This window comes from Equus przewalskii, chromosome 4, assembly GCF_037783145.1.
Source record: "Equus przewalskii isolate Varuska chromosome 4, EquPr2, whole genome shotgun sequence".
Taxonomy (NCBI): domain Eukaryota; kingdom Metazoa; phylum Chordata; class Mammalia; order Perissodactyla; family Equidae; genus Equus; species Equus przewalskii.
Window position 1 is genome coordinate 16,086,735 of NC_091834.1, and position 26,923 is coordinate 16,113,657.

Below are 26,923 nucleotides of genomic sequence, written 5' to 3' on the forward strand. Positions count from 1 at the left end.
GAAGGAAGGGTCGAGGCAGGCGCAGGGCTGGCCAGTCTGGGTAATGGGGTCTCTGGGCTGTGGGGTGTCCCCCATTGTCTGGCCCCTGCCTGGTGATGGGCAGGGGGGTAATGGTCGGAGTGTCAGAGTCAGATAGTGGAGGCTGAGGGGTGTGGACTCTGGATCAGCTCATGGGAATAAGAACGAGCTGTTTACTGTCCCCAGGAATTAGCCAACCCTGGGAGGGGCCGGCCCTCCCCACCAGTAAGGCTCCCAAGATGTCAAACCATCATAGAATACAGAAAACAGAAAAAAGGATGAATGCGCACGTTGCACCAGTGGATATATGACATGTTTCTTGTTTTTGTTTTTTTCTGTATAATCTTTTCCAGCGCCCCTGCCCTTTGTGGCGGCTTACCCCAACAGTGACAGTGGCTGTGCCATGTGCTCCTCCCATCCCTGCACCTCCCCTGAACCTGCAGACCTTGGAGACCTGACTTAGGTCTCCAGTTTGTTCGTTTGTGTTGCCGACCCTTCCCTGGAGCCATGCATGGCCACCTGCCGGCATCCCGCCAGGTTGCTCGGATTGGGGGTTCTCATGCTGGTGGCATGACCCACCCGCCAGCCCTTCCCACACATCGCGCCAAGGGTCTCACAGTGGCTGCCTCGAGGCCCAGCCCATTGGTATTTCACTTGGGTTTGCACAATGGTGGTTTTCTGATTCTGTCATTTCTTCTGCATTTATTAGCTTGTGATTCTTCTAAAAAGAAGATGATTTACTCATAAGCTCTTTGGTTATCCTCAAAAACAGTAAATGCTTGATTCTTTTCATTTGTTTGTCGGTTTTCAGAATAAGTAATTGGTGCCTTAGTCACTCCAAAGGGGTGACCTATGAGGTTGCTTCCTGCCCTGTTGACATGGCGCGTCACCTCTGAGTGCCTCTTAGGGGCAGCAGGATGTTGCTGCCTCACCCACAGACTCGGCATTTTCTAGAAGCTCTAGTTTCTTTCGGGGGAAATGGTTTCTCCAGCCCATCATCTGGGTTGTCATTGGTCCTGAGACTTTACAGGAGACAGAGATGAGAGATTTTTTTAGAAAAATAAAAACAAATTCTGATTTCCAATTTTCTTAAGTTCACTCCTTTGATTTTTATATTTGTGTCTCTTTTCCTTGATGCTGGAAATCCTAAAAACAGTAATACAGTTTGTTTCATCCTTTTATATACAGTGGGTTCAAAATAATGTTGACAACGTCCTAACAGACCACTGAGTGTAATTTAAGATTCCTCTAGTTGTTTCTTTGATTATTTTGTCTTTGGATTATATCCCACTAGATAGACGGTCAAGATGTGTTTTCATGTCACTTGGAATAATTCTCCTCTGTGTGGTCATGCTACCAACGTGGTCACAGTTAGGTTTATTTCATTTTAGTTTTGATTTTTAGGCATCACTGTTTTCCATTTAATTTTTCTCTTTAAGTACATAAGGTGTTTGCGTGGCTCCAGCCCTCAGTGCAGGCTCTAAGACAAGCTACTTCGGGAGAGGGCTCCCTTCCCACCGTCGTCCTCCGCCCATGCGTTAGGTATCCGTGCTCGGGTTGGGGTTGCCTCTTCGTTGTTCCCTTTGGGTACCAGGAGCAAATGTGTACTACACGTGACTGTTTACTTCTAGTGCGTGCCCCGACAGGGCACGTTGACTTCTCTTGGGCCTATTGAGGCTGGAGAGACTTCCGGTACTGGGTTGATCCCACAGTCCCCACTGCAGGACAGACGTCTGCAGGCTTCTTGGGTTCTGGCTTTGCTGCTTCTGCGCTGTCCCTCCCCAAGGGCAGGCAGCTCCACAAGTGCAGGGGCTGGCACATATGGGGCTCAGTAAAAGGAACTGTGCAAGAATGACTTATGAAAATTCAAGTCAAAATGATTATTTCTCGTACCTTCCAGCGATAGCCACGGCTTATATTTCAGTGTGTTGCTTTTCAATTTTGTGTGGACGCAGCAGGTTAAACACATATGTCATAATAGTCGAGACAGCTGCTTAGAAATATAACTTTCTAAAATTTCTGATTCCATTTTTCCATTGATAGCCCCACACTTAATCTTACAAAGTTAATATGACTTGGGCAGTTGGGTTTTGGATGCAGCCACTCTGGGCATAAAGAGGATCATTTCTAGCTCTCCCTCTGCACCCGCCCTTCCCCCGGGGGTGCCCCAGGTCCCAGCAGCTGACCTGCTTTCCCCGAGTCCAGGTCCACGTGTCTACCTTGGGGCTCGCTGGACCCCACCGTTTCAGAGCTGATCTCAGGGAGGCTTGGGCGTCTTCGGGTTCTGGAATCGCAGTGGGGCTTCCTGATGCCGCTGAATTCTCTGCTTCTTCCTCAGCCTGAGGGGTCTGGGTGGGCAGGGTTGCAGCACACCAGAGCAAGTGGGTCTCTGCTGTCCGAGGCCCTGCCCGCGGCTGCACACACAGGCAGGGCCAGCTGTGTCCAGAGTTCATCTGCGAGCCTGCAGATCACAGCCCAGGGGCGAAGCATGAGACCCTCCCTCCTAGCTGGATCCTCCCAAGCCCCCTGGGGCTCTGAGGGGCTTCTGTCCTCATGTTCTGCCACTCTCGTCCTTTCCAGTGAGCCCCTCCAACCCCCGTCCTCCTTTTCCTCCCTTTCTTTGGTTGGGAAACAGCTGTTCACGCATCACAGGCGCTCCCCTAAAGGGAGCTCTAGGTGCTGGCTTTCAGTATTTATAGGGATGATTTTGAAATCAAAAACACCTTTTTGGTCTCTTAAGCTTGCTAACAAAAGCCAGGACATTTGAGATTTTAAAAAACAGGATGATGCGTCAGCATTTTAAGTCCATGATTTGTTCTGGGCAGTGTCGGCCACCCTGTGGTGCATCCGGCCAGGGAGGGACATGGCTTTGCATCTCAGGACAGTCGGCAAGGACACATGTGTGGCCAGTGGGCTGTAGTTATGCACCCAGATGCGTGTGTGCTGACGGGTCCTGCTGAGGATGGCTGTTCTTTCCGAAACTCACGGAAGGCGGTGGGCCTCGTCTGCCTGTGAGGCCTGCCGGGCTCCCGCGGCTACTGGAGAGTGCCTGCTGGTGCCTTTGCCTTGGGTCGTTCCTCAGAGACTGGCCGTGCCAGGCGGTAACGGTCACACCTCTGGAGAGTGCCTGCTGGTGCCTTTGCCTTGGGTCGTTCCTCAGAGACTGGCCGTGCCAGGCGGTAACGGTCACACCTCTGGAGAGTGCCTGCTGGTGCCTTTGCCTTGGGTCGTTCCTCAGAGACTGGCCGTGCCAGGTGGTAACGGTCACACCTGAAGCTCCCGGGGGGTCCACCTGCCTTCATCACGGCTCTCTGTTTAAACCTCCTTCTTCCAGCAGCACCTGTCCTGCGGGGCCTGTCATCGGCGATCCCACCCTCCCGCCCCTTTTCTGGGGCAGCCACCCCTAGTCTCTGTGTCATGAAGGGTGGCTCTTTGGGGCAGTGCCCCTCACGGCCCCGGATCCACCTTTGAATCTGATGGCAATACTGTTTCTTACAAGCTGCCCGTCATTCACATACACACCTGCCCCCATTCAGGGGCCTCGTACCAACCACCTGCTCATCCCAGGGAGAGGCTTGTCAGGGCCACACAGAGATGAACAGGAGGCCTTGGGTTATGAGTCCTGGAGACAGCCAGGAACATGACAAAGCCAGCTGGGGTGCATAGGGAAGCTTACAGTTGCCTAGGGTCATGCCCCAAGGAGATGCTGATGGGCGGAGACACATGCCACCTTTGAAGTCCCCAGAATTGGGCTTTGTGACCCTCTCGAAATTGTCTGCAAGAATAGTGCTTGCATGCCAGTAGGTGCTGTCACTGCCATGGGCTCCTCGGAGGGAGAGGTCTGGAAGCCCCAGATGGACTGCTGAGAGAAGAGCCTGAGGAGTCAGACCATCACAGTCAGGAGCTCTCCGCAGACGGTCTCTGTGCCCAGGGAGGAGATGGGAGGGAGGGGGCAACACCCGGCAATGGTCTCTTATCTCGTCCCTGGGCCTGTGGGTCTGGTGAAGGCGGCCTGAGTATGAAGTAGAGGATAGGATGAGGGAGGAGCTGCCCTCCTGGCCTGCACGGAGTGTCTGGACCTGCTTCCGACTGTTGGGGACTGAGGACACCCCTGCCACAGGACAGTGATGATAGGGACGGGGGGATGGGCATTCTCGAGGTGCCAGGAGAGAACCTGGTGTTGCCTGCTGGCCTGGATGCTTGGATAAGCATGGCCTGGACCTCAGCTCCACAGGGGGAACACCTGCACCCGGCCGCCTGGGTCTGGGCTCCCAGACTCCATCACAGGTCAGGTCAACCCCTGCACAGCCTGCCTGAGAGAACCTCTTCCACAGACAGGGAGGCCAGTGTCCTAACGGTTAAGTGGTTACTTTTGCCACTCAGAGGCTGAGTGGCCAGACCGTGGACCTCCGTGGTGCCAGCTCCCTGTGCACGGGGGGAGCCTGTGGGACCCTGCATGGAGCAGACCCGGTCGCTGGGCTTTCTGAGGGGGCTCCAACAGGTGGAAGCATCTGCTTACCTCCTCCCCTTCATCTGTGTGTCCCCGGCATCTCCACACTGAGGGAGGCCCAGGGCTGGGAGGAGCTGGGCCCCCAGCCCTCTGTGTGGAGGGTGCCCTCTTCTCTGAGGCGGGGCAGTGCGCTGGGCCATCTCGCTGAAGAGCAGCCCGTTGCTGGCCCTGGCTCCTCCCCTGCCCTCAGCTCCTGCAGAGAGCCTCGTGGGCGTGGAGAGCGAGCAGAGAGCTCTCATCCCAAATGCACTTGCACTAACTCATTCCATTCCTAAAATTGGCAGAATCAGCTCATTTCTAAGAAACAGGAGGGCAGAATTAACTGTAAGGTATAGGATGTGTTCTCAGAGCGGGGTGCGCGGAGCTCTGGGCTTAACGAGACTCTCAGGGTCTGTGAGGCCCCCATCCCGGTATGTGCTGTGAGGCCGACCCCTTCCCAGACGGGGCGCACGCAGGAGGCACGACGGAGGGAATGAGAGCAAAGAGTCCAGCGTCTCCACAAAAGTGAGAACAATGCCAGGCTTCTCACCATTTGTTTCTGTTTTGGAAAATGTCATAATTTTTCATGAAATATGTTACTTATGTTAACATGTAACAGATTTGCTATTGTTATCTTTGAATACATTAATACATTTTAGAGTTTCTCAGTTGTAGCTTCCTGTGTGGTAAATATCCGTGGCTATACCCACTTACAGGGGAGTTTTTTGTGAGGTCCTCAGTTGTTTTAGGAGGGTAAAGGGGTGCTGAAGCTGGAATGTTCTAGAACTGCTGCTTTAGTGCCTTCCGTGGAATAAAACTGCAGTGACAGTCCTGATCACAGCTGACATGGGTGGGTTGGCACATGACAGGTGGTGGTAAGCGTTTGACATTTCTCTCTCCATCCCCCAAAATGATGGCGAGGTGGGTGCTGACATTCTGATCGTTGTATAAATGTGAGGGTGGACATTCTGTGGTGTTGGATGCCTTCCGAGGTGTCTCTGTGGGTGGCGAGGTCAGGGCTGAGACCTTGGCAGTTCCCTTGGGGGCTCAGGCCCCGGCAGGTAGCTCTTTGGGGACAGCCGCTCCCACGTCCTGTGGACCTTGACTCAGGGCAGAAAGCCACGGAGATGCCCAGGTGCGTGTGACCTGCCTTCCTGGGCACTGTGGGAGTCTAGCACCTTCCAGAAGGGCCAGCACATGGTGATCTGCGATGGTGGTCAAGAGGGCCTGGTGCTAGCCCTCCTCAGGAGAGGACCTGGCTCCCCAGCCTTGGGCAGCTTCCTGACCTTGAAGGGTCGTGGGTTGGCCGGGTGAGCTGAGGGGTGGGGGGAGTAGACTCCTGCTGGAGTAGGCGTGCAGCGTAGGGGAAGTGTGGATGCCCCAGGGCAATCCAGATCACAACCAGGGGGCGGCCCTGGGTCGGGGTGTGGGCCCCTGGTGTGAGATGTGCACCTGCTCCGTGGTCACTGGCATCTAGTGGTGGCGAAAGTGCAGGTACCCGGCCTGAGGTGCATCACTAACGTGTGCTTTGTCCTCTCACCCTGAAGGAGAACCACTGCCGCCGCATCAAGATCCTCGGAGACTGTTACTACTGCGTGTCTGGCCTCACCCAGCCCAAGACTGACCACGCCCATTGCTGTGTGGAGATGGGCCTGGACATGATCGACACCATCACGTGAGTGCCTCAGGGACCTCATCCACATCAGTCGTGGACAGTCACCACCTTTCACCTCAGATGGGCCCCACGCAGGCCTGCCTTGTCCCGGTCAGTGTGTCCGAGGTGGGCCACTCGTTCCATGGCTGCAGAGAACTGATGCCACGTGGTGAGGTGCTGGGTGGAGGAGGTGCCACCTGCTCTGTGGCGCTGTGCCTCCGTGATCCCCCTTGGATGTTGTTGGAATGCGTTTCTTCGGCATGCAACCCCAGGTGTCATCAGGGCTGCATTCGTCATGCAAAAGGACACTACCTTGATAGCCTAGCCAGATAAGACTTTGAGGGAGCCGACTGGGGAAACCTCGGCTCAAATCCAGCAGAAGTCCACTTGAAAAGGAGCCGCATGTGCTGTCTTCTTGTGGGCAGGTGGCCAGGTCTCAGGTGCTGTCTGTGGAGAGAGGGTTGGGTGGAGCAGGTGAGTATCCTGGAACATTGTGGGCCTGGCCTGCCTGTGTCTTGGCCAGCCTTGTCTCTTCACGGACCTTGTCAGTAACTGGGATGAGGAATTGAGGGGCCTCCGCCTAGTTAGGGAAGGTGTGGAGCTGGGAGGTTGAGTGATGCAGGGAGCATAGATCCACATTCCAAGCCCTCAGCAGTGTGGAGATGGGGATTGTCCAGCGAGATTGGGCTAACAGGTGTAGCTGTTACTTCCACACCTGGGAGCAGAGAAGTAACAGCACAAAAATCCTATGAGGAAGATGTGGCGACAGAATGCACAGAGAGAATATCTAAACAAAGAGGCTTTAGAGGTGGGGATAAACAGCAGGCTTACTGTGCCATCCGTGTGAGGTGGACCACAGGAAACCACGCGCCTGCAGACTGTGTGTAGAAGCAGGGCGTTCAGGAGGAGGGAGGCAGCACCTCCCCAGCAGACTCAGCCTGGTACCCTGCTTCCCAGGGAGCTGTGAGCGAAGCGGAGCCCTGTGGTGCAGTGGTTCTCCAGTGTGCTGCTTGTTGGCTCGCCCGGGAGAATCAAATCCCCGATGCCTGCTCTGCCCTGAGAGCCTGCACAGCTGGTCTGGGCTGTGGTCTAGTATTGGAGGGTGGAAAAGCCTCCCAAGTGATTTCAATGTGCAGCCAAACACGAGAGCCTCTGCTCTAGATAAAGAAGTGGATTGGAGGAGAGGTTGGTCAGAACCAAGGAGGAAGGAAAGATGCCTGGCGGGAAATGACTTGGATAGAAACTCAATGACGTCTTCTGTTCTCTGAAAGGGTGTCATATATAACATCATGTCATCTATCACATCATGTCATCTATCACATCATACATCATATCATAGCACATCACATCATTTATCACATGTATGCTCTATCACTTCACATCATATCATGCTATATATCACAGTATATATCATACAGTATTATATCACATATCAATCATAGCATAGCATATCATATATCACATTATATATCTTACATTATATCATGTCATATCATATATATGCTGTACCATTTCACACAGCATGACATATCATATATCACATCATATATAATGTACTGTATCACACATATATATATTATCATATATCACATAAAATATCACATCAGTCATCTATCACATCATATCATGTATCATATGTCGTATCACTTCACATTGTATATATCACATCATATATATCACATCACATCATATATCACATTATATCACACATTGTATTGTGTAGTACATCATCACATCATATATTATATCATTTCATATATCATATTACTGAGAATAGTATGCATCATATGTCACCTCATGTCTTATTTTGTGTGATCTCCTTGGGGTAAAGTGAGATTCCATAGGTGGCAGCTATAAGGAGATAGCTGTCCCCTCATTCATTAGTCAGTGTTTGTGAAGGCCCTGCTCTGTACAGGCAGATGCAGGTAAGAGTTGGATGGTGTGAGTAGGAGCCCGAGTCCCTGACATAGGCCTGATCGGGCTGCAGCAGGTGGCTCGTGGAGTTGAACCAGTGGCCTTCTGCCTCTGGAGGTGGGTGATGCTGGCTGGGGTCCTCCCAGGGGAACCTAGTGCCCATTAGCCCCCAAGCCTCCCTGCCTGGCCAGGCCCCCAGACATCGCTGCCCAGGCCCCACTGCAGTTACAACACCGCGTTTCTCACCCAGGGCTCTGGGCCTTCCTGGTGCTGCCCTGTCTTTCATTCTCATTTCTCTCTTGCTCCATCACACTTTTCATGGATTAGGAAATGTTTCTGAGAGGTACCCTTCCCTGCTCCCGCTTGGAAGCTGACATCTGCCCTTTGGGTTTGTGCCTGACGCTGAGCTGTGTGGAGCTGCGCTGATCTACCTGCCTTCCTCTGCTCCATGGTCCCTCCGCTCTGGGAAATGGGTCCCCTCGGCTGTGTCTCCTTGCCTTTCAGCCATCAGCTCCCAGTCCGTGTGGCCCTGCTAGGCCCTGAGACCCTTGACTCCTAGTCCTGCTACCTGAGATGGTCAGCCCAGGGTCGAGTGGGCATCCTGCTTGGCCTCCTGAGGTTATGCTCTGCTTCAGCTCATGAGCCCCAGAGAATTCCTGGGTTTCAAGGCTCCAAGTCTCTGTCTCGACAAACCTGCTGGGCCCAGTTCCTGGCCCTGGACAGGAAGGAAGGCCAGCAAAGCGACAGTTCCAACATGGCCTCCCGTCCAACCAAGTTGTCCTTCCCTCCTCAGTCTGCCACAGAGCCAGTGCGTGTTCTGCATGGCTGGCCTTTGAATGGGGACTGATTCCCACGAAGGCCACTCCTGGCACGCTGATGGCTTTCCTTGTTGGCTGCACTGAGCCTCGTGTCCCCGTCTTGCACACAGAAACACAGGCAGAACAAATTTTGTTTATCAAAAGGCTGGGCCTGCCCAGACAGTGGTGGATATTTGTATATTTCTTTTCCTCCTACCTCGGAGTGGAGTTTTTGACTTGGAACTTAGGAATCACAAGACTTCCCTAAGAAGAACTGAGGAAGACAACGGCTGTGCCCAACGCGAGTGTCCGGGCCTCTGGCAAGGCCGTGAGCCGCTGTGTGTTTACTCCTTGCAGCACCTGGGGAGCGAGGTCTGTGCTGCATCTTCCTTCTGTCTTGAGCATATTTCTCTTCCATCTTCACCCTCCAAAGGAGCCAGCCATCCCTGTGAGGCGGGATTCTGGTGACTGTTTACCAGTCTTTTTGGGAAGGCACCAGGTGGCCCTGGGTGGCCAGCACAGCGTCGTGGGTGACCAGCAAGGAGATGGAGCTGCAGTGCAGAGCTGTCTCTTGCCAGGGCCACAGAGAGGTCTGCTCCAGGATCGGGGACCGCTGAATAGACAGAGGAAATCCAGAGACAAAAGGGATGGTTTGAGCTGATTACAAGATTCTTGAAGCATCTCGGGCAGACCCCGTGCGTGGTTCTGGGGGTGCTCAGGATTGGGGGGTGTCGGACCACTGTCATCAGCTCTCTCTTTAGGCTGATGCTTTCCTGGCAGCACATCCATCAGGATCCCCCTCTTGTATAGTCATGATGGTCGGTCCTGACACGTGTGAGCACAAGATGGACTTGTGAGGGTCAGGCATTTGCTGCCACTGGTCGGAGAGGAACTAAATAAGGGAACCATAAAACCGAGGAAGAAACCTCTGCAGGGCCAGGAGTGTGCAGACAGACTGACACCTGACCTTTCGTGAGGCTGCAGGAGTCGAGCTTCTTTCCCTTTTCGGGCAAGTGAGGAATGATCTTGTTTTCCACTTGGTAGAAGGTTCATTCCCATGGGGGAACGGGTGGAATCGTTTACATGCTCCACATAAAAGACACTGCAAAGAATGCTGACTTGGAAGTGGGGAGGCCCACGGCTCTTACCCTCCGGAGGAGTCGCAGAGCCCGAGGCTAGGGCTCTCCCAGGCGGCCTGAGGCCCAAGCTCCTGCAACCGGCCCTGGGGAGTCCCACTCACCATTCAGATCAGACCCTTGTCTCAAACTTGTGGACCTAACTAAGATATTCAGAAAGCTCTTTTAAAAAATCAACACGCAGGGGCCGGCCGTGTGGTCTAGTCGTTAAGTTTGGCATGCTGGGCTTTGGTGGCCTGGGTTCGGTTCCCCAGTGTGGATTTGCACCACTTGTTGGCGGCCATGCTGTGGCGGCGACCCACATACCAAAGAGAGGAAGATTGGCACAGCTGTTAGCTCAGGGTGAATCTTGCTCAGCAAAAACAACAACAGAAAATCAACATACATTAATATTTATTGGTGTGATTTTTAATAATTATATAAAGTCATACATGTTCTTGATTTGGGCCAGATGCCCCTGCCCGTGTGAGGAATGGAGACGGAGTGGGAGGTGCCCTGCCCGCCCAGCGAGTTTGGTGACTGGCATGGTCTCACCCCTGCAGAGCTGTGTGACCCTGAGGCTCAATTTCCCCATCACCCCAAATGGGGGTGTCAGCTTCGTGGCATCTGGGGCTCTGAGAAGGGTGGGCTAGCAGAGACGAGGGCGGCGGGACCGGCCTCATGGATGCTGTGGTTGAGACCCGTGTCCTGGCGGTCAGGGTCCAGTCCTTGGCCTTGCAGGTTCCTGGACCCTACGTCCTTCGGGCCCTCCCTGGGCACCCAGGCCTGAGCCCACTCCCCTGCACCGGTGGGTGTGCTGTGCAAGTGGAATCTGTGCCTGAACCCGCCTCTGCACCCCAGTGCCAGCTTCCCTCTGTCAGGCTTTGAATGTTAGGTCAGACTCGAGGAACCTGCTCCCCCTCTAGCCAGGTCTGGGGCAGATTTGCGCATCGCATCGGGTTGGACCCATCACTCGTTCCTGAACAGCAGGAGGCCTCTACTGAGGAAGCGGGAGCCCCTGGATGCCTGGCTCCCAGTCCTCGAGGTGCTGCTTCAGTTTCCTCGAATCCCTGATTTTCTCTGCTGTAAAATGAGAAGTGGAACTTGCACGCCTGAGCTGTTGTGAGGATTAAATGGGATCTCAGCTTAAATGGGGCGGCACAGAAGTTGCTGGGTCCCCAGGCACCTCAGGCGTCCATTCATCAGCCCCTGGAAAAGGAGCCAACTCAGCGATGAGCTGACACGGCTGTTCTGCAGCTGCCCTCGGGGCTCCGAAGCGACATGGTTCTGTGCACTTAGAGGAACGGGGCTTTGTCTGTCCCCCTCACCGGGGAAAGCGTCCTGTGTCACGGGCCTGAGCAAGTCCCGAATCAGCCAAACCATGCACGCGAGGCGCCATTTTGCTAAATAGACTTGATCCAGACGTGGCTCTGCTGGTGGCCTGGGTGTTTCTGATTTACTGTATTGAATTGAGGAGAAGATGCGGGTGCTCTTCCTTCCCTCGCCCACCGTGGAGCTATGGGACGGCCAGCTTGCGTGTGCTGTGGTCGTCGATAGACCCTGGTGTCTGCAGGCTGGAGTGGCCCAAGCCCGGAGGTTGAATGAGAAGGGATGACTGAGTGACAGAAGTCATTCCTGGTGGTTCTGAAGGCCCGACCTCGTCCCTTTTTCTCTGTTCCTGGCAAACGTTCCTCGGTGAGAACAGTTCTTGATGTGTGATTTATTTATAAGGACTGTCCAGTTAGCTGCACATCTGCTGGTACCAGAATTGTGATATTTGAGGCAGAATCTGCTGGAAAAGCTGACAGATGGAGCATATCAGCAGAGTGTCCTGGGCTGTGGGATTTGGTTGGAGGCTGGCTGGGGCGATGCACGCTGGGAACCGACGGCCTGCTGGAGGAGGGTAGACGCGAGTCCCAGAAGGCCCCGAGCCCTTTGACCTTTCATGACTGCAGAAGAAGAAATGCTGGACATGCACACGAACACCATTTGCGTGTTTACTTCTTTACATTTCCCCATACTTAGCGCCTTTTGTGAATTTTGAAAAAAAAATTTTAACTTTAGTTTTCTTGTTTCAGTACCTCTAACTAGAGATTGGCAAATGACTGAAGGAAAGTTACAGTTGAAAGAAAATACATTCAAAATATATAAAACTAAACAGGTATTAAAGATATGTCCACAGTCAAACTTCCAAGTAAGCCTTATTGCAAAGCTGTGGCATGTGGACTTCTGAGGTTACCAAGGCTGAACACGCCCCAGGACGCCTGGGACCCTATGTCAGACACGTCTGATTCTCGGGTCTGGCCTCCCGAACTCAGGCCAGTGAGGCTGGGCTTGAGGGCTGGCTGGGGAGGCAGCGCCTTGCCACACTTGTGGGGCCCCCTGGTGCTGTGGTTTTGGGGACAGGCCCTCGGGTGGCTGAAGTGGGCAGTGATGGGCAGAGCTGCTCCTGTTTAGAAGACGGGCCGGAGGGGTTTGAGTGGAGCCGCTCGGGGACCCAGGGGTGGCTTGACTGGCAGGAAGCCCTGCTGGGAATGGGGCAGCAGTCTGAAAACAGAAGTCTGGGTGAAGGCAAGCTGGGCAGGAGGTAGACACTGTCCTTGTAGGTGGGGTGGGTTCAGCGAGCCTCACCCACCCTGTGCTATTTCTGACAAACAGTGTTTCCAAAGGCCTCAATGATGAGGCTCCTGGAAGGGACATGGAGCCAGGTCACCAGCAGCTGGAGCAGAGCAGGTTTGATGCCATCGTCCCTCCTGTCGGTTTTCTCCTGGAGCCTCAGTTAGTGTTTTGCACCCAATGCAATGGAAAGAACAGGATGTGGCTGGCTCCCTTGAGCATCAAGGCGCACCAGGATGGAGTTTGAACTCTTCCAGAGTTTGTCAGGGCTCATTCAGCCCAACCCAGGATGACACATGGGGAAGCTGAGGCTCGGAGAGGGTGGTGGTTGGTGTGGTCAAAGTTGCCAGGCTGGACAGGATTTTCCCAGAAATCCTCATTTCTCTCAGTGCCCGCTCTGCCTCCACTGAGCTCCTCCCCACACTCTGTCCTCCATCCCTGGTCCTCATCCACCCCCCCACCCCAGGTCCTGTCCCTTCTCCTGGCCACTGCCTTCAGTCCTTGATCCAAGGATGGGACATTTGCACTGAAACCTGCAGCCCAGTGTGCCGTAGGGAGGGTCACAGAGGCAGAGCTCTTGGGGCCTGGCTCACAGCCGCAGCGCCTGGCCCGTGGTGTGCCCGGGTGCAAGCGTCCCCTTTTCTAATGCTGTTACCCCGTTATGACGAAGGCTAAATCAGGATCACTCATGAATGCACCGGGCATCATTAACCCGCTATGAAGTTACCATGGGATTGTTTCAGAACCTTGGGGCCTATTTTAGGCTCTTTTAGCCTGGCCCTTCCTGTGGGTGTCCTGGCTCTGTCATCTCCCCTGCTGGACAGAATGGTCTCCTTTGGCCTGTCTGAGGCTGGCCAAGCGCAAGCTTTAGGACCTTCTTTCTCTTCCATTCTTCTCATCAGCTCCCTGCGATGTTGTTGACTTAAGGCATGTCCTCCTCATATTCATTATGTTCCAGATGAAAGATTCTCAATGTTCTTATTTCTTGTCATTTGAAGTCCCTTGTCTTCCTTGAGTCTTTCAAATTAGGACTTTTTAAAGAGCCCGGGGTGTCTCTGGTCAGTGTGGGTCAGCCTGGCCATGTGGCTGAGTGGATACCTGCCCGGCGGTCAGGGTGTGGCACGGAGCAGTCTCCTCTCTTGGACCCTGACCCAGCTGTCCTATTGGGATCAGAGTGACAAGGGCTGTGAGCGTGGGTGGTTTTACCGTGGTGAGGGATCTGGGAGGGCTTCCGGGAGGCAGCACCTTTGGAACAAGGTGGGCGTACATAAGTTAACCCCAAGTCTTGGAGCAGGAGTGAGATTTTGCCGTGAGCTCACAGGCTTGGAGCGCCTGCCATATTGGGGTCTATATAGATGTGGTTGGGCCACGGGGCACCTGCTGCCGGGAGCGGGCAGAGGGCAGGTTTTTCTCTGCCCGGGCTGCCCAAGGATGGGTGGTGGCGGTGTGGCCTGTGCACCTGTCGTCTCCCTTCCCTCTCATGACAGACGTCCTAGTCATGGGGCCACAGTGTCCCTCTGCCTTGGCTCAGCCTTCTGGCCTTTCTTGGCATGGGGCTTTCCCCCTGACCAGGGATGACCCATCTTACACACCTGCCGACTGAGGCCACCTAGTCAGGCCCAGGCTGGGAGGGGCTGGGGTGCCGGGGCTGACTGCTCGCCTCTCCCACGCGGCCTCCCTACACTTCTGTCCCTTGGAGCACACCAAACAGGCCTGATATTCCTTCCTCAACGACAAGCTTTAGACTTTTTTTTTAATAAAATAATTTCTGCCCCTTGAGAAAAGTGGAAAATATAGAAAAATAGCTTCAGAGGGCCTCACCATGCCACAGGGGCCATTGTGGGTTCCCTTTGCTCTGAGTGTGCGATCACAGGCATCTGACTTTAGTGTGAGCATCATAGAGTTGGGGAGACCATGCACGGCGCCCACATGGGCCCCCGAGAGGATTTCTTAGTGCGCCCCACCTACACACCTGCAGGAAATCTCTCCATTCAAGGAGCGTTTAAAACCACCGTGTATTGCATTGCTCGGCACTTCCTGTGACACTGCCCCCACCTTGCAGGCTGGCCTGCAGTGGGTGGTCTCCATGGGGCCTCAGGGGCTCCTGGTGGACTCTGCGGTGGGCTGGAGCCCAGAGACACGAGTGACTTGCCCAGGGTCAGTCACGGGCAGGGGAGGTGGAATGTGTACCTGGGTACCTGGGCCCTCGGTCTGATTTCAGCATCCATATGTTTTTGTCTTGTTTTTTTCCCATGGGCTGACTGACCCACAGTTTAGATCCCATAAAGCCCCCTGGTTGTTTAGGCCAGTTATTCAGAGCCACAGGCCTCCCACAGGCCGGGTCTGGAGCCCACCCTCTTGGTGATGGAGCTTGGGGTCAAACCCTGACCCTTCCCAGGGCTTTGGGGCTGTGGCGACTGTCAGACATTCCTGGTGGGTCATTATGCTGGCCTCTGGCCAGCAAGCCGGCCCGAGCCCCCTGACAGGGTCAGTGGGACACAGAGCAGGATGGAGGTCCTGGGATCGGAGTTCCAGGCTGATTTCCCTTTGGGGGCTGCCCTTGCTGGGGAGGAGGCACCGGGAGGCGTGATGCTGTGTGAGAGGCCCAATGTCTGGGGAGCTGGGAGGCCTGACCTGGAGTGGCCCTTGCCCACCTGGGGCCCCAGCTCGGGGGTCGGGCCCACTAGGTCGGGGGACCCTAGAACTCCTGCCTGTGTGGCACTTCGAATGACCCTGCAGCAGGGACAGCACAAGGCCCGGCTACCCAGGTACTCATGGGCTTGTGGGAGCAGATGATGGGGCCCCAGCCCACACCCTGTGCCTGTGTTGTTACAGGTCCGTGGCCGAGGCCACCGAGGTGGACCTGAACATGCGTGTGGGGCTGCACACCGGCAGGGTCCTCTGCGGGGTCCTGGGCCTGCGCAAGTGGCAGTATGATGTGTGGTCCAACGACGTGACCTTGGCCAATGTCATGGAGGCCGCCGGCCTGCCGGGGTAAGTCGGGGTGAGGTGGTGGCCCTGCCCTGGGCACCGAGGGCAGGTGCGTGGGATTCTAATTTGACCCTCTGTGTGGGCCCCCTAGTGGCAGGGGGAGGCACGTCCTATCTCAGCCCCCGCCAGCGTGGGAGGGGCTGTGCTGGGCAGCTCAGAGCCTCTCTGCACCCTGAGGAAAGCCAACAGCGGACAGAAGCCTGGATGCAGCAGACGTCTGCGGTGGCTCGGCTGTTCTGAGTGCTGACTGTGGCTCTCATTTTGCTTTCCTTCCTTTGGTTTTCTAAGACTTACATGTGCAAAGTGCTGTGGCTTTGGAGCCCCACTAGGGAAGTTACAGAGTTCCTTCTGGAGCGCTGATGCGTTTCCATTGGTTTGTGCACTTCAAATGCCTTTCAATTACAGTCCCCTCCTCTGGTCTCATTTTTCTTCAAACCATTTCACAGAGCCTAGGCATAATACTGCATAAACAATTAACTGGAGAAGGTAATGGGGGTTTTCCCTCCCTCCACTAGCAGGGACAGCATGAGAGCGAGGTGATCGCGCCTCCTCCTGTGCGCCCTCCTGTGGAGGGGTTCGCGGGCATGGCTGCAAGCGCTGGCCTTGGTCCCCAGGGCTGGAGTTGAACCTTCTGCACACGAGCTGCCTGAGCCTCAGGGTGCCTCCGACCCTCGCTGCTGCCCGCCCTGTGCTGCCCTCAGGGTGCGCTGTCACCCTGGGCGGCCATCCTGGGCCGCATCTTTCCCAGCCTGCCCTCCCAGCCGACCCGGGGGCCGGTGGAACAGGGGGCCCCTTTCCATGTGCTGAGGCCCTGAGCCTGCTGTGGGCGGCTGCCATGCCAAGGCTGCTGCTCAGGAGCGCGACTGCGAGCTCACACGAAAGGAAGCTTTACGGGACTCGTGGAAGTAGCAAGCGCAGAAATTAGAAACCAGCAGATGGAAGATGGAGGTCGGGGCAGAGATGTGTGCTGGCAACCTTCCTCACAGCCACAGTTGAGCCGGGCCATGACATTTCTAAGCGAGCTCAAAGACCCCCACATTGTCTTCTGTGATCTAGGCTGCCTCTGAGCGCCTCCCCCGAGGGGACTCTCACTGCCACCGACCCCGACCCCCAAGCCCTTTCCCTGCAGCCCTCCTGCAGCCCCCTATCCCCACACAAAGGCCAGACACTTAACCAGGCCAGGTGGTGGCGTGAGCTGCCCACTGCAGTCCTGCACATTCTGCCTGCCCTGGGCAGCTCTATGTTTTTAGGACAAGCACACATCCCACTGTCAGAGGCCCCTTCACCTGCCCAGGGCCTCCTCCCCACTCCCCGCTGACCTGTTGCCTTCCTCTCCTTGCTCCCTGGGCCAGAGGCAGCACTGGAGGGGGTAACTCTCAGCAGGGGCCTCATCCTCCCTGCCGGCTTGCTCTCTCCCACCTCTTCCTTCCTCCCTCCTCTCCTCCACTCTCCCTGTGTGAGATGGCTCCTCCCTCCCGAAGAAGAAATGTGGCCAGCCCGTAGCATAACGTTTATCGAGCAGGTGATGTGTGCACATCAACAGGAGCCGCAGAACCCCAGGCCCCTGTGGGGTTCTTGTTCTTGCAGGACCACAGAGAGCACCATGCGGAATTTAGAAGATGGTGTGTGGGGGGGTTCATGTTCACCTGTCAGGCCGGGTCTCTGCTGGCGCTAGGGTGAGAGGTCTGTTAGGAGTTGGGCAGTGGTCTCTGCTGGAGGTTGAGTCTGAGGGTCACAGGCAGTCGGGGGCACTGAAATCCTGGGACTTTATGCCAACCACAAGAGGGAGAGAAGGTGATGAAGGGCTATGCCTGGCCCCCAACTCCAAGTCCCTGAGAGAAGGGGGACAGGGAGGAAGAAAGAAGAGTGAGGGAGGTGTTCTGGCAGCTAAGGTGGAGTGTGCTGAGGGGAGGAGGTGTGGACTGTGTCCAGTGCTGCTGCTGCAGGTCAAGCAAGATGAGGACTGGAGCCCGGATCAGGTGCCTGCTGCTGCGGAGGCCTCAGCAGTAGGTTCAGGGCACAGGGAGGGCAGAGGCGTGGCTGCCCAGGGAGGCAGTTGCAGCTCTCTCCAGGGGCTTTCTGCAGAGGACAGCAGGGGAGAGGCAGGAGCAGGTGGAGGCTGGACTGGGGAGGGGTCCCCAGAAAGGAACGTTGCTTGGTGAGTGGGGACCTTACCCTCCACTGCCTCTTGGGGCCTGGTGCCTGTGGTGTGGTGTGTGCACCCCTCGGGGTCCTTCCCTGTCCTTGAGAGGGCTGTGGGGCTTTCCCGGTAACCTCCTGAGACTCCCAGGCCCCTGGAGATGGTGCTCGCCCTGGGGCGTCTCTGCATTTCCTCTTTTTAGGTTCCATGTTTCTCACATTATCCTTAATTTGATTCCTTCTTTTGCTTTCTTCATCCATGCACCCATCCACCCATCCATCCATCCAGCAAACATTTACCTTCTACTCACTGGACATTCAGAGAATGTGGCCAGGCAGACTGATGGATGGATGGATGGACAGATGGGAGGATGGACAGGTAGAAGGATGGATGGATAGATGGATGGGAGGAATGAAGCATTGTGTGTCTTTCCCCCAGCATTTCATGCCAGGAGCCCTCGGCTTGGTTCCTGGGCTCCTTCCCAAGGCCTTTGCCCTGAGTAGTTGCTTGGAGAGGCCAAGGCCAGGCAGGGGCGGAACGCCTGTCTGCTCCTTGCACATTGGGGATCTCCAGCTTCATGGCTGGCAGGAGGCCACACACAGCCTGCTTTGCTGCCTTGGAGCACACACAGTTCCTGGTCTAAAAATGACCCTTTTAAAAATGCAGCCTAGGGGTGTTACCTCTTCCCAAAATTGATGTTCTGTGTGCATGTTCCAGGCTGCCTTGAAGCAGAAAACGTTGGGTTCTGAGCAACACCCCCTGCCTCCAAGGCCCCAGGGGAACCATGGTTGAGTCATCTGTATCCCTCACCCAGCTCCAGGATGTAGCAAGGACCACCCGCCCCCAGCCCTGCCATTATGCGTAACTGGGCCTCTGGTCCAACAGGCCTTAGAGATGGCAGACACTGGGGACCCCCACCCTCCGTCTCCAGTGAAGGAGCTCATGTGGCTCACTGTGTCCACTCCCACCGTGAATGTCGGGTGAGCGATTGCCCAGCATGAGTGACTGGTGCACTAGCTGATGAAGGCGGCTGCGTCCCCCTTAGTGGTCTTGCTGCTTAGGGCCGCCAAGCCTCGGATTTCTCCCGTAGCCCTCACTTGGGCCGAGACCCTGGGTGTCATCCATCCTACCTTGTGCTTTTAGGGCACCTGCACCAAGACCCCTCCTCTTTTCCAGAGTCTGGAACGTTCTGTGCTGAGAGGGGTCGCTGACAATTGTTTCTGTCTCCCCGTTGAGCCCTCAGCTCAGCGACAGGGCTGCATTGTCCGTCTCCATTGTTGAGTGAATGGGATGAAGGAGCAGTGGCTGCAGGAGTGGACATGCGTCCATTTCTAGGGACTGTTGGTGCCCCGGTGTCCCTTTGCGGTTCAGCGCCAGGCGGGCCATGAGTGTCCCAGGTGCTCTGGGGATGCTCACTCTCGCGTAGAGGCCTGCAAGGAATCCAGGAGCTCGTGCGGTGCTGTGAGGCCCCTGGGCTTCAGGGCAGGTTTGCTGGCCGCGCAGTTTGCTTCGTGTCTGTAGACACCAGCGCTCTGGCCTTTGTCAGGAGCCGAAACTCAGGCTGAGTCAGGCTTGGGCGGGGCCGCTGTGCATTTTCAGGCTCCGTTTTCTGCTCAGGGCTCCTCTTCCTCACCTGAAAATTTCCCTGGGCCAGCATGAGCACCCCAGCCCCTGTCCCAGCCATGGCACTGTTCCCACCCACCCTGCCCCACCCTCAGATTGTGTGGGGAGGGGCCTGGTTTCTTCCCTCGCGGGTGGTCTTTACCCCCTCTGCCCCCCATCCCTGCTCTCAGCCCTCCTTTACAGACTTCCTCTCTCTGCTGGGGGCCCTCCCCTGCCCCGGCCCACGCTCCAGTCTGGTCCCCTGTCCCTTCGTCCCTGGTGACTGCATATGACACAGGGAACCTGGATGTTCCTCCTGGAGCTTGCAATGGCGTGGGGACGCCTCTGCCATGGCCGCACAGGCCCTCGGGTCTCAAGACTGGCTGGGGCCCCACCCCAACTCTGGGCAGTGGTTGGTCACAGCTCCGGTCCAAATCTCTGCCTCCTTCATGCAGGAAGGTTCATATCACGAAGACCACCCTGGCGTGCTTGAATGGCGACTATGAGGTGGAACCAGGTCACGGACACGAGAGGAACAGTTTTCTGAAAGCTCACAATATCGAGACCTTTTTTATTGTGCCATCGCATCGGCGAAAGGTGGGCGCCAGGACCCCTTGTGCCGACCTTCTCACAGACTAGCCGCTCCTGTCTCCCCCTCAGATCACTGCTTCTCCCGGCCGTGAGCTCTGCGCACATGTGCAGATGGGAGGGTGTCCCCACTACCTCCTGCCCTGGCCTGGCCTTTTGCATGTGTGGGGAGGGGTAGTCTGTGAGGGGAGGGGTCAGGACTCAGAGTCTGAGCCCCAGGGTCCTCAGGGGCAGGGCCATCTTGTGTCCTCCTGCACCTCCCTGGGCCTTTGCTGCCTCTCGTGCAGGGGTCAGGGTGGGGCTGGGCTGTGGCCTGAGGGGTGCTGTGCACACAGGAGGGCTTGTGACCATCCTGTGTAGGCCACTTGAGGTTGCTCTGTCCAGGGAAGGTGATCTGGACACAATCAAGGATGACTGAGCTGCTTCTAGGGCACAGGTGAGGGGCGCAGGACAGAGATGAAAGGCACAGGGCACAGGTGAGGGGCGCGGGACAGAGATGAAAGGCACAGGGCACAGGTGAGGGGCACAGGGCTCAGATGAGGTATGCTGGACACAGGTGACGGGTACAGGACACAGGTGAGGGGCGCAGGACACAGGTGAGGGGCGCAGGGCTCAGGTGAGGTGCGCAGGACACAGGTGAAGGGTGTAGGGCTCAGATGGGGGCACAGGGCTCTGGTGAGGGGCAGGGACACAGGTGGGCCCAGTAGTCCTTCAGGACATACGCCACTTGGATATGAGAGAGAGCTTTGATGTTCGCTGTCCTGATGTGTCTGTTGGCCTGTGCTCTCCAGGCCCTGGGATGCAGCAGTCTCCTTGAGACTTGGGGACTTTAGGTGGGAGTGGCTGAGGGCAGGGCAGGACAGGCTGGGTGGGCACGGTGAGCTGAGTCCTGAAGAAGGGGAGTGAGTGTGCAGGAGAAGTACAGGTGCCAGCATGGCCTGGAGGAGGGCCGGGTGAGAGGTGAGGAATGAGGGAGCGGAGGGCAGGGCTGAGGAGGGACCCAGGAGGCCCTGCGCCAGGGGAGCCAGCCTCGGTGCCCTGCACGGATGCAGCCCTGGTCTGTCATGCAAACTCAAACAACAGCGTGAGGCGTGGCCACAGTTAGGGGGCGAGCGAAGGGGAGGAGATCAGTACACCAAACAGGCCCCTTGGTGAAGTTTGGGATGAGAGGGAGAGAACAAGGCGAAAGGCAGCGGGGGCGTCTCGGGGCTTTAAGGAGTCGAGGCGATTTGAGTGTATTTGTTGTAGGAGCCCCTGAAGGTGGAGGTGAGAGGTCTGCTGGAGGGCCCCCTGGGGGCTGGCGGGTGGAAGTCATCAGCCAAGCACTGACCCAGCCAGGCGATGTCCAGCCCCCGGGGTCTCTCCCCTCTGCTGCGCCCCAGGAGTCAAGTCCCTCCCTCTGGTTCAGAGGTGGTGGGTGTATTGAGAGCTGAGCATTTGGAACCAGGTTGCTGGTGTCTCCTGGCACATTCCCAACGCCTGGCATGCAGTAGGCCCTGAGCAGACTGGCTTGTGACCTCCCTGTCCCTGTCACATTCATGCTCCCGGCCCGAGAGGCAGGACGTGCCTACTCACAGCGTTTCTCTTGGCCACATATCTGCACAGATATTTCCGGGGCTGATTCTCTCAGACATAAAGCCGGCCAAGAGGATGAAGTTCAAGACCGTGTGCTACCTGCTGGTGCAGCTCATGCACTGCCGGAAGATGTTCAAGGCGGAGATCCCCTTCTCCAACGTCATGACCTGCGAGGATGATGACAAGGTAGGACGGGCGCCAGCACTCATGTGCAGCCGGCTCTGAGTCCCGGCCGTCCTCCAAATGCAGTCCCGGTGCGATTTGGCTACATCAGCCCTCACCCCTCACCTTTTGTAATTTTGTAAATGCTGTTCAGAGCTGGACTGTTTTCGCTTTCCTGCACAGATCTTTTTATTATTTTGCATTTTTTTGTTAACTTACCATTCCACGTATTTCTTAGTCAATTCATGCCGAGAGCCCCCAGCCGTTGTCTGAATCTGCCCTCAGGATATTCACATGTCAGATGTTCTGGAGCCTCGAGCCTCAACTCATTGTCCCCCCAGGCTTGCCCTTCATCTCCCTGGGGAGCATCTCTGGCCATCCCCTCCCATCATGGGTATCCTGTCTCTCTCGCGTCAGGGGGCCCCTCTTCCTGGGTTTAGTCCCTCTGGCTGGTGGAAGGCAGCCTCCAGCGCTTGACTGAGGCTTGCTCTGTGGGCATCTCTGCAGGGTGGCCTGGGTGTGGGATTTTCCATCTTTCTTCCTGGCTCTGTTAGAGTCACCTTCAGATCTTCTAGTCTTCTCCTGGGGTCAGGTGGGGCCTGGGTGAAAGTCTGGAGTGGAGCGGAGGGAGCACTGTGGGCGGGTCCTCAGCTACACTTGGGTAACCCTGGGCCAGAGACCCCCATCCCGTCCAGGGAGGACCCCAGTCCTCTGGGGAAGGAGGGCTGTGTCCCGGGAGCCTGGGGTGAAGTCTGGCGCTTCGCCACTTCATCAGGAACTTTGAGCATCCTCTCCGTGGTGGGGTGTCCTTGGCCCTCCACCCTGCTGTCACCCCAACCGGTGCCCTCTGAACCTTCTCGCCTTCTCCACCTCCAGCGTTCTTGGGTCAGCTGCATCAGTGACCAATTTCTTGTGTCCTGAGGCTGCATGGCTGTCTTCTCCACTCTTGTTTTCTCTGCCTTTGTGGGTTTTGTGCCTTTAAAAGGAACTTTGTCACTGAAGTTTGAGAGGCTTTTCAGGAAGAAGCAAAATTCTGCTGACTCTCCTTCCTTGTGTCTTATTGCCTCAAGGGTTTTTTGTGGTTTTGATTGTGGGCTCATATTTGTGAGAACTTTACCTGGAAATTCCGGAAGGGCTCTATGGATGGTGAATTCCATCGAGAAGATTGGCATCCAGCGGGGTTTAACCTAAATTCTTGGCTTGTGGCTTTTAGATGTTCCAGGTAGTGTGGATGCTGGCCCCAGGCAGCAGGTGTGTGCACACGCATTCCTGGGGGCCCTTGGTGCAGAGCTGGGTCCAAGGCCGGTCAGCTTCTTCACCGTCCCCCACCGCACGGTCTTCCCCTGTCGGTGTTTGCTGATGGGGCCTCTCGGAGCCAGGGGCTCAGTCACGGGCTTGGCTCTCACTGCTGCCTTGCTCGGCCCGGGTTTCCTGGGATTGCCCCGTGAAGAAGAAGTGCTCCAGAAACTGGGTCTCCTCGGACTGCAGCAGCCCAGGGCAGCTGTGCGTCAGCCACCTTCCCCGCATGGATTCCCACCTTCCTGATGGTTCTGGTCGTTTTCCTCGCTTTCTTGCTGGCTCACTTGTGCATTTTGAAGTGTGTGTGTGTTAATACATTCACCCAGAATCTGTAACTGGGGAATTTGCAGGCCCTCGTTTGCTGTGTTGCCAGAGCAGAAATGCCGATTTATTCGCTGTCTTCTTCCCACTGTGCCTGACTGCCCCTGCCCCAGACTCAAGTCGACCCCCTCAGGGCTGGGACTGGGGGAGCAAGTGAGGCACCCACTTTAGGCTCACAATTTAAGTGCTTGCCCCAAACTCAGTATCAGGATAAATAATACTTGATGCAATATTTTTAATAGTCAAATTTAATCTGAAAGAATCTACAGTGAACAAAGAAACCAAAGTTTTAGATGAGGGCGGAACTGCGCAGAGCTGTCTCTGGGTGGGAGGTAGGGGCTGACGTCCCCTGGGACTCCCCAGAGAGAGGAGCTGTGGGGGGAGGGGAGGGAGCAGGATCATCCCTGGTCATTGCTGAGGAGCCGGCTTTAGAAGGCTAGGAGCCTAGACAGCTTCCCAGGCGGAGAGGAACCTGTGACTCCTGGATTCAGACTGTGCTTGAGGAGAACACTCGGTTAGTGTCACGTCTCCCTCACTGGGAGGAGGGACCTCGGGTGGTGTCGGCTCAGGGGCCGTCGCCGCTCAGACCTCAGAGCACCAGCACCGCCACCAATAGTGGCCCCTTAGGTTCCTGAGGAATTGCACACCTGGGCTCGCTGGCGACCTTCTCCAGCCGCCAGCAGCCCCTCTCCTGACTGGGTGCCCCAGGAGCCTGCCTGAGCCCTGCTGCCCCATCCGTCCCCAACCTGCGCTGCCTGTGGGGTACAGGCCCTGCCGCTCTCCTTCACACCAGCCTCTGGGGTTGCCCCAGGACCCTCACTACCTATCCTTCCACCTCCCTGGGGAGCAGCCAGCCCTTGTGTCCCTAGGCTTCGTCTGGTGTTTCCAGGCTCTCTGGGTTCAGAGGTGTGGGAACCCAGAGTGGGGCGGCTACCAGGGGGTGGTGCCTTGCAGGGCGCCTCTGGGCGGGGTCATTGGGCTTCGGGTCTCCCCACTTGTGCTTCTACTCAGCCACGCAGGCTTCAGGTCACTCCCAAAGGACGGCTCTTATGAATACACAGGGACAAGCCCCTCCAGTGAAGCCCTGCCCCCATGGCTTCCACATGTTCTAGCTCTTCTTTCAATATTCCTTTCTGATTCTAAAAGTAATTTACTACGGACAATGTGGAAAAATACGAGAATGCACAAAGAAGAAAATGAAAAGCATTCATGTCATCTGACCACCCCACAAACAACCTGCTGTTAACATTTCAGTCCTCACACTTTCTTAAGTGGGTGCATGTATGCATTCTTAAGTAAAATTGATGGGGTGATATAAAAGCAGTTTGCTGGGTTCTTTTACTTGCCAATATATCATCATGAACATTTCCTTGTATGACTAAATGTCCCTGAAAATTATGATTCTTTAATCATTGTGTAGATTTCCAGCCTAGAGAGAGACCATTTACTTATTCAAACTTCGTTGATATTTAGGTCATTTCTGTGTTTTTTTAAATCAAAGTAAGTAACTCACAGCATTTTTTGCTCTTGAAATTGCCTTTACATCTCTAATCACTTGGTAAACGAAACCCTGTGAGTCAAGTGTCTGTGAGAGCTGCGAGCCGCCGGGCGTGCAGCTGGTTAGAGGCTGTCAGGCGGGCTCGTCTGGGACTGCAGGCGGGCACCTGCCCTCCAGCCCTGGCTGGCTCTGGACGCGTCCTTGATCTAGTCTCCTAACGCTGCCGCTGGATTCGCCCTTCCAGAATGGACTCCCTGGAGCTCCCAGTTCTTCCTCTCCCTTTTTAAAAAACACTGCTTCTATCATTATCTTCATATTTAAAACTACTAAGCGTATTAACTTTAAAAAATATGAATAGCACGTACACACATGATACACAAAGCAGATCCCCAAACTGTTTGCCATTTAGTGTTTCCTCCCAGAAAAATTCGGCTGTGTGCTGGAAGGTGAATGCCGACGGGAACTTACCAGTCTGTCCCAGATCCTGTCTCTTCCCTCAGTGTCAGACCTCGGAGATCCTGGGGCCTGGACAAACCCCAGTCATTTTCAGTGGCTGAATTGCCACCCCTTGCAGACCAAGACTCGCTTCCTGGTGCCGAGCTGACGCATGGGGACTTGACGTCTAGATTTTGTCCTCCTGGCCACGGGTGCCCAGAACACCCTGTCTCGTGTACGTCTTGGTGAACTTTACCCGGATAGCCTGGGGTAACCTCTTTTTAGTGAAATCGCTGGGTTAAATGGTGTGTGTATTTTAATTTTTGATAGCTATTGCCAAATTGTTCTGGCTCGGTGTTTGGCAGGCTTGCTCCTGCGACAGCGTCCATGGGCACCTGCCTCCTGCCCAGCTGCCCACTCAGCACACGGGGTGTTGCGATCGTGCCACAGGAATGGCCCTCTTGTTTCATCCGCTGAGGGCTGCTCCTGCCCCATCTTCCAGCTTTTTGTTTTAAACATGGCTGGGAATCTTTTAAAAATATAATTTCCACCATTTCTGTCTGAGTTTAATGAAGATAAAATTTCAGCTTGTGTTTGGTCCACGCTCATTGAAGCTGACCCCAATAACTGTTTACTTAATTCCCTTGTGTTTCCTTGATACACAGTAATATCTGTTTCAAATAGTGATAATTTTGGTTCCTCTTTTCTATCCTTTATGAAATGATGGTGGTGAGTGACATTCTTCTTCATTCTGGCTTTAATTAGTTAAAACGAATAGAGTTTTATCACTAGTTGTGATGCTTTGGGTTACAAGTGATAATAGATGCTCATTATTTCAAGAAAGTGGCCCATGTGAGTGAGCGCGGGCCCTTTTCTAACGAGAGGTGGTGTCGAACGTCAGGAAGCACAGGCAGCGTCTGTGGAGGTGGTCCGTCTGGCGGCTTCTCCTCTCTTTCGTGGTGAGTGAGATTACAGGACCCTCTGGTGTTTCACTTGCTTTCTGGCCCCCATGAGTTGGGATCCCCAGGTTTATCATTAGGTACCCGTCTTCACTCACTACAGGGGACAGTGATGCCCCCTCTCTGTCACCAGGGCCATGCATGCGCCGTTTCTTTGTGGCTTTTAGTTGCAGGAGGAAACTGTGACCCCTGAAGGGTCAGGCTGACTGAGGTGGACCCCTGTCCATCCGCCCGAGACATCAGACCAGGACACAGTTGCCATTGGCTACTTACCTCCTGGGCATCCCCAGCTCGGGCAGACACCCACTGACGTGAGGGAGACTCAGGCAGGGTCTGCTCCCCTGGGGGCCGCCTGTACTGGCCCCGGGGAAGGCTGCCAGGCAGAGCAGAGACCCGCTGGGCTGTGCCTGCGCCTGGCGTCTTCATTTCTCGGGCGTCAGGAAGGCCTTGGTGGTGGCAGGAAGTCTCTGGGAGAGCGTGGGCTTTCTTCCCTGGACTGTTCTTACTGAGCCACCTGGTGGCCCAGCTCCAGAGCTCCTCTCCTGATCCGTCTTGGCCTCAGCCCTTAGGCTGACCCTTAACCCCGAAAGCTGTGTCCTCGAAGGGGATTAAACACAGAGCTGTCAGCCTTGACGATTCAGCCAGTGCACCCAAATTACCACTGTCCCTGGGGAGCAACAGGGCATCATGTAGATCCTAAGACATTAGTAGTGAAAGGTAAGATGGCAGCTTTACAAAACGCTTTGTCAG

The 26,923-nt window shown here is 55.5% G+C and overlaps 1 protein-coding gene across 2 annotated transcripts in view; it reads left to right on the top strand.

Moving 5' to 3' along the window:
- The window catches only part of ADCY1 (adenylate cyclase 1), a 150,700-nt gene that overhangs the window by 61,105 nt on the left and 62,672 nt on the right, over window positions 1–26,923 (top strand). For both annotated transcript variants that reach the window (XR_011538989.1, XM_008519308.2), the window contains exons 5-8: window positions 6,055–6,182; window positions 15,439–15,597; window positions 19,792–19,933; window positions 21,530–21,685. Coding sequence is in view for 1 of the 2 variants with exons in the window: in XM_008519308.2 (XP_008517530.2) it covers window positions 6,055–6,182; window positions 15,439–15,597; window positions 19,792–19,933; window positions 21,530–21,685 (585 nt within the window). In the remaining variant the exon portion in view is untranslated. The remainder of the gene's footprint in view (window positions 1–6,054; window positions 6,183–15,438; window positions 15,598–19,791; window positions 19,934–21,529; window positions 21,686–26,923) is intronic.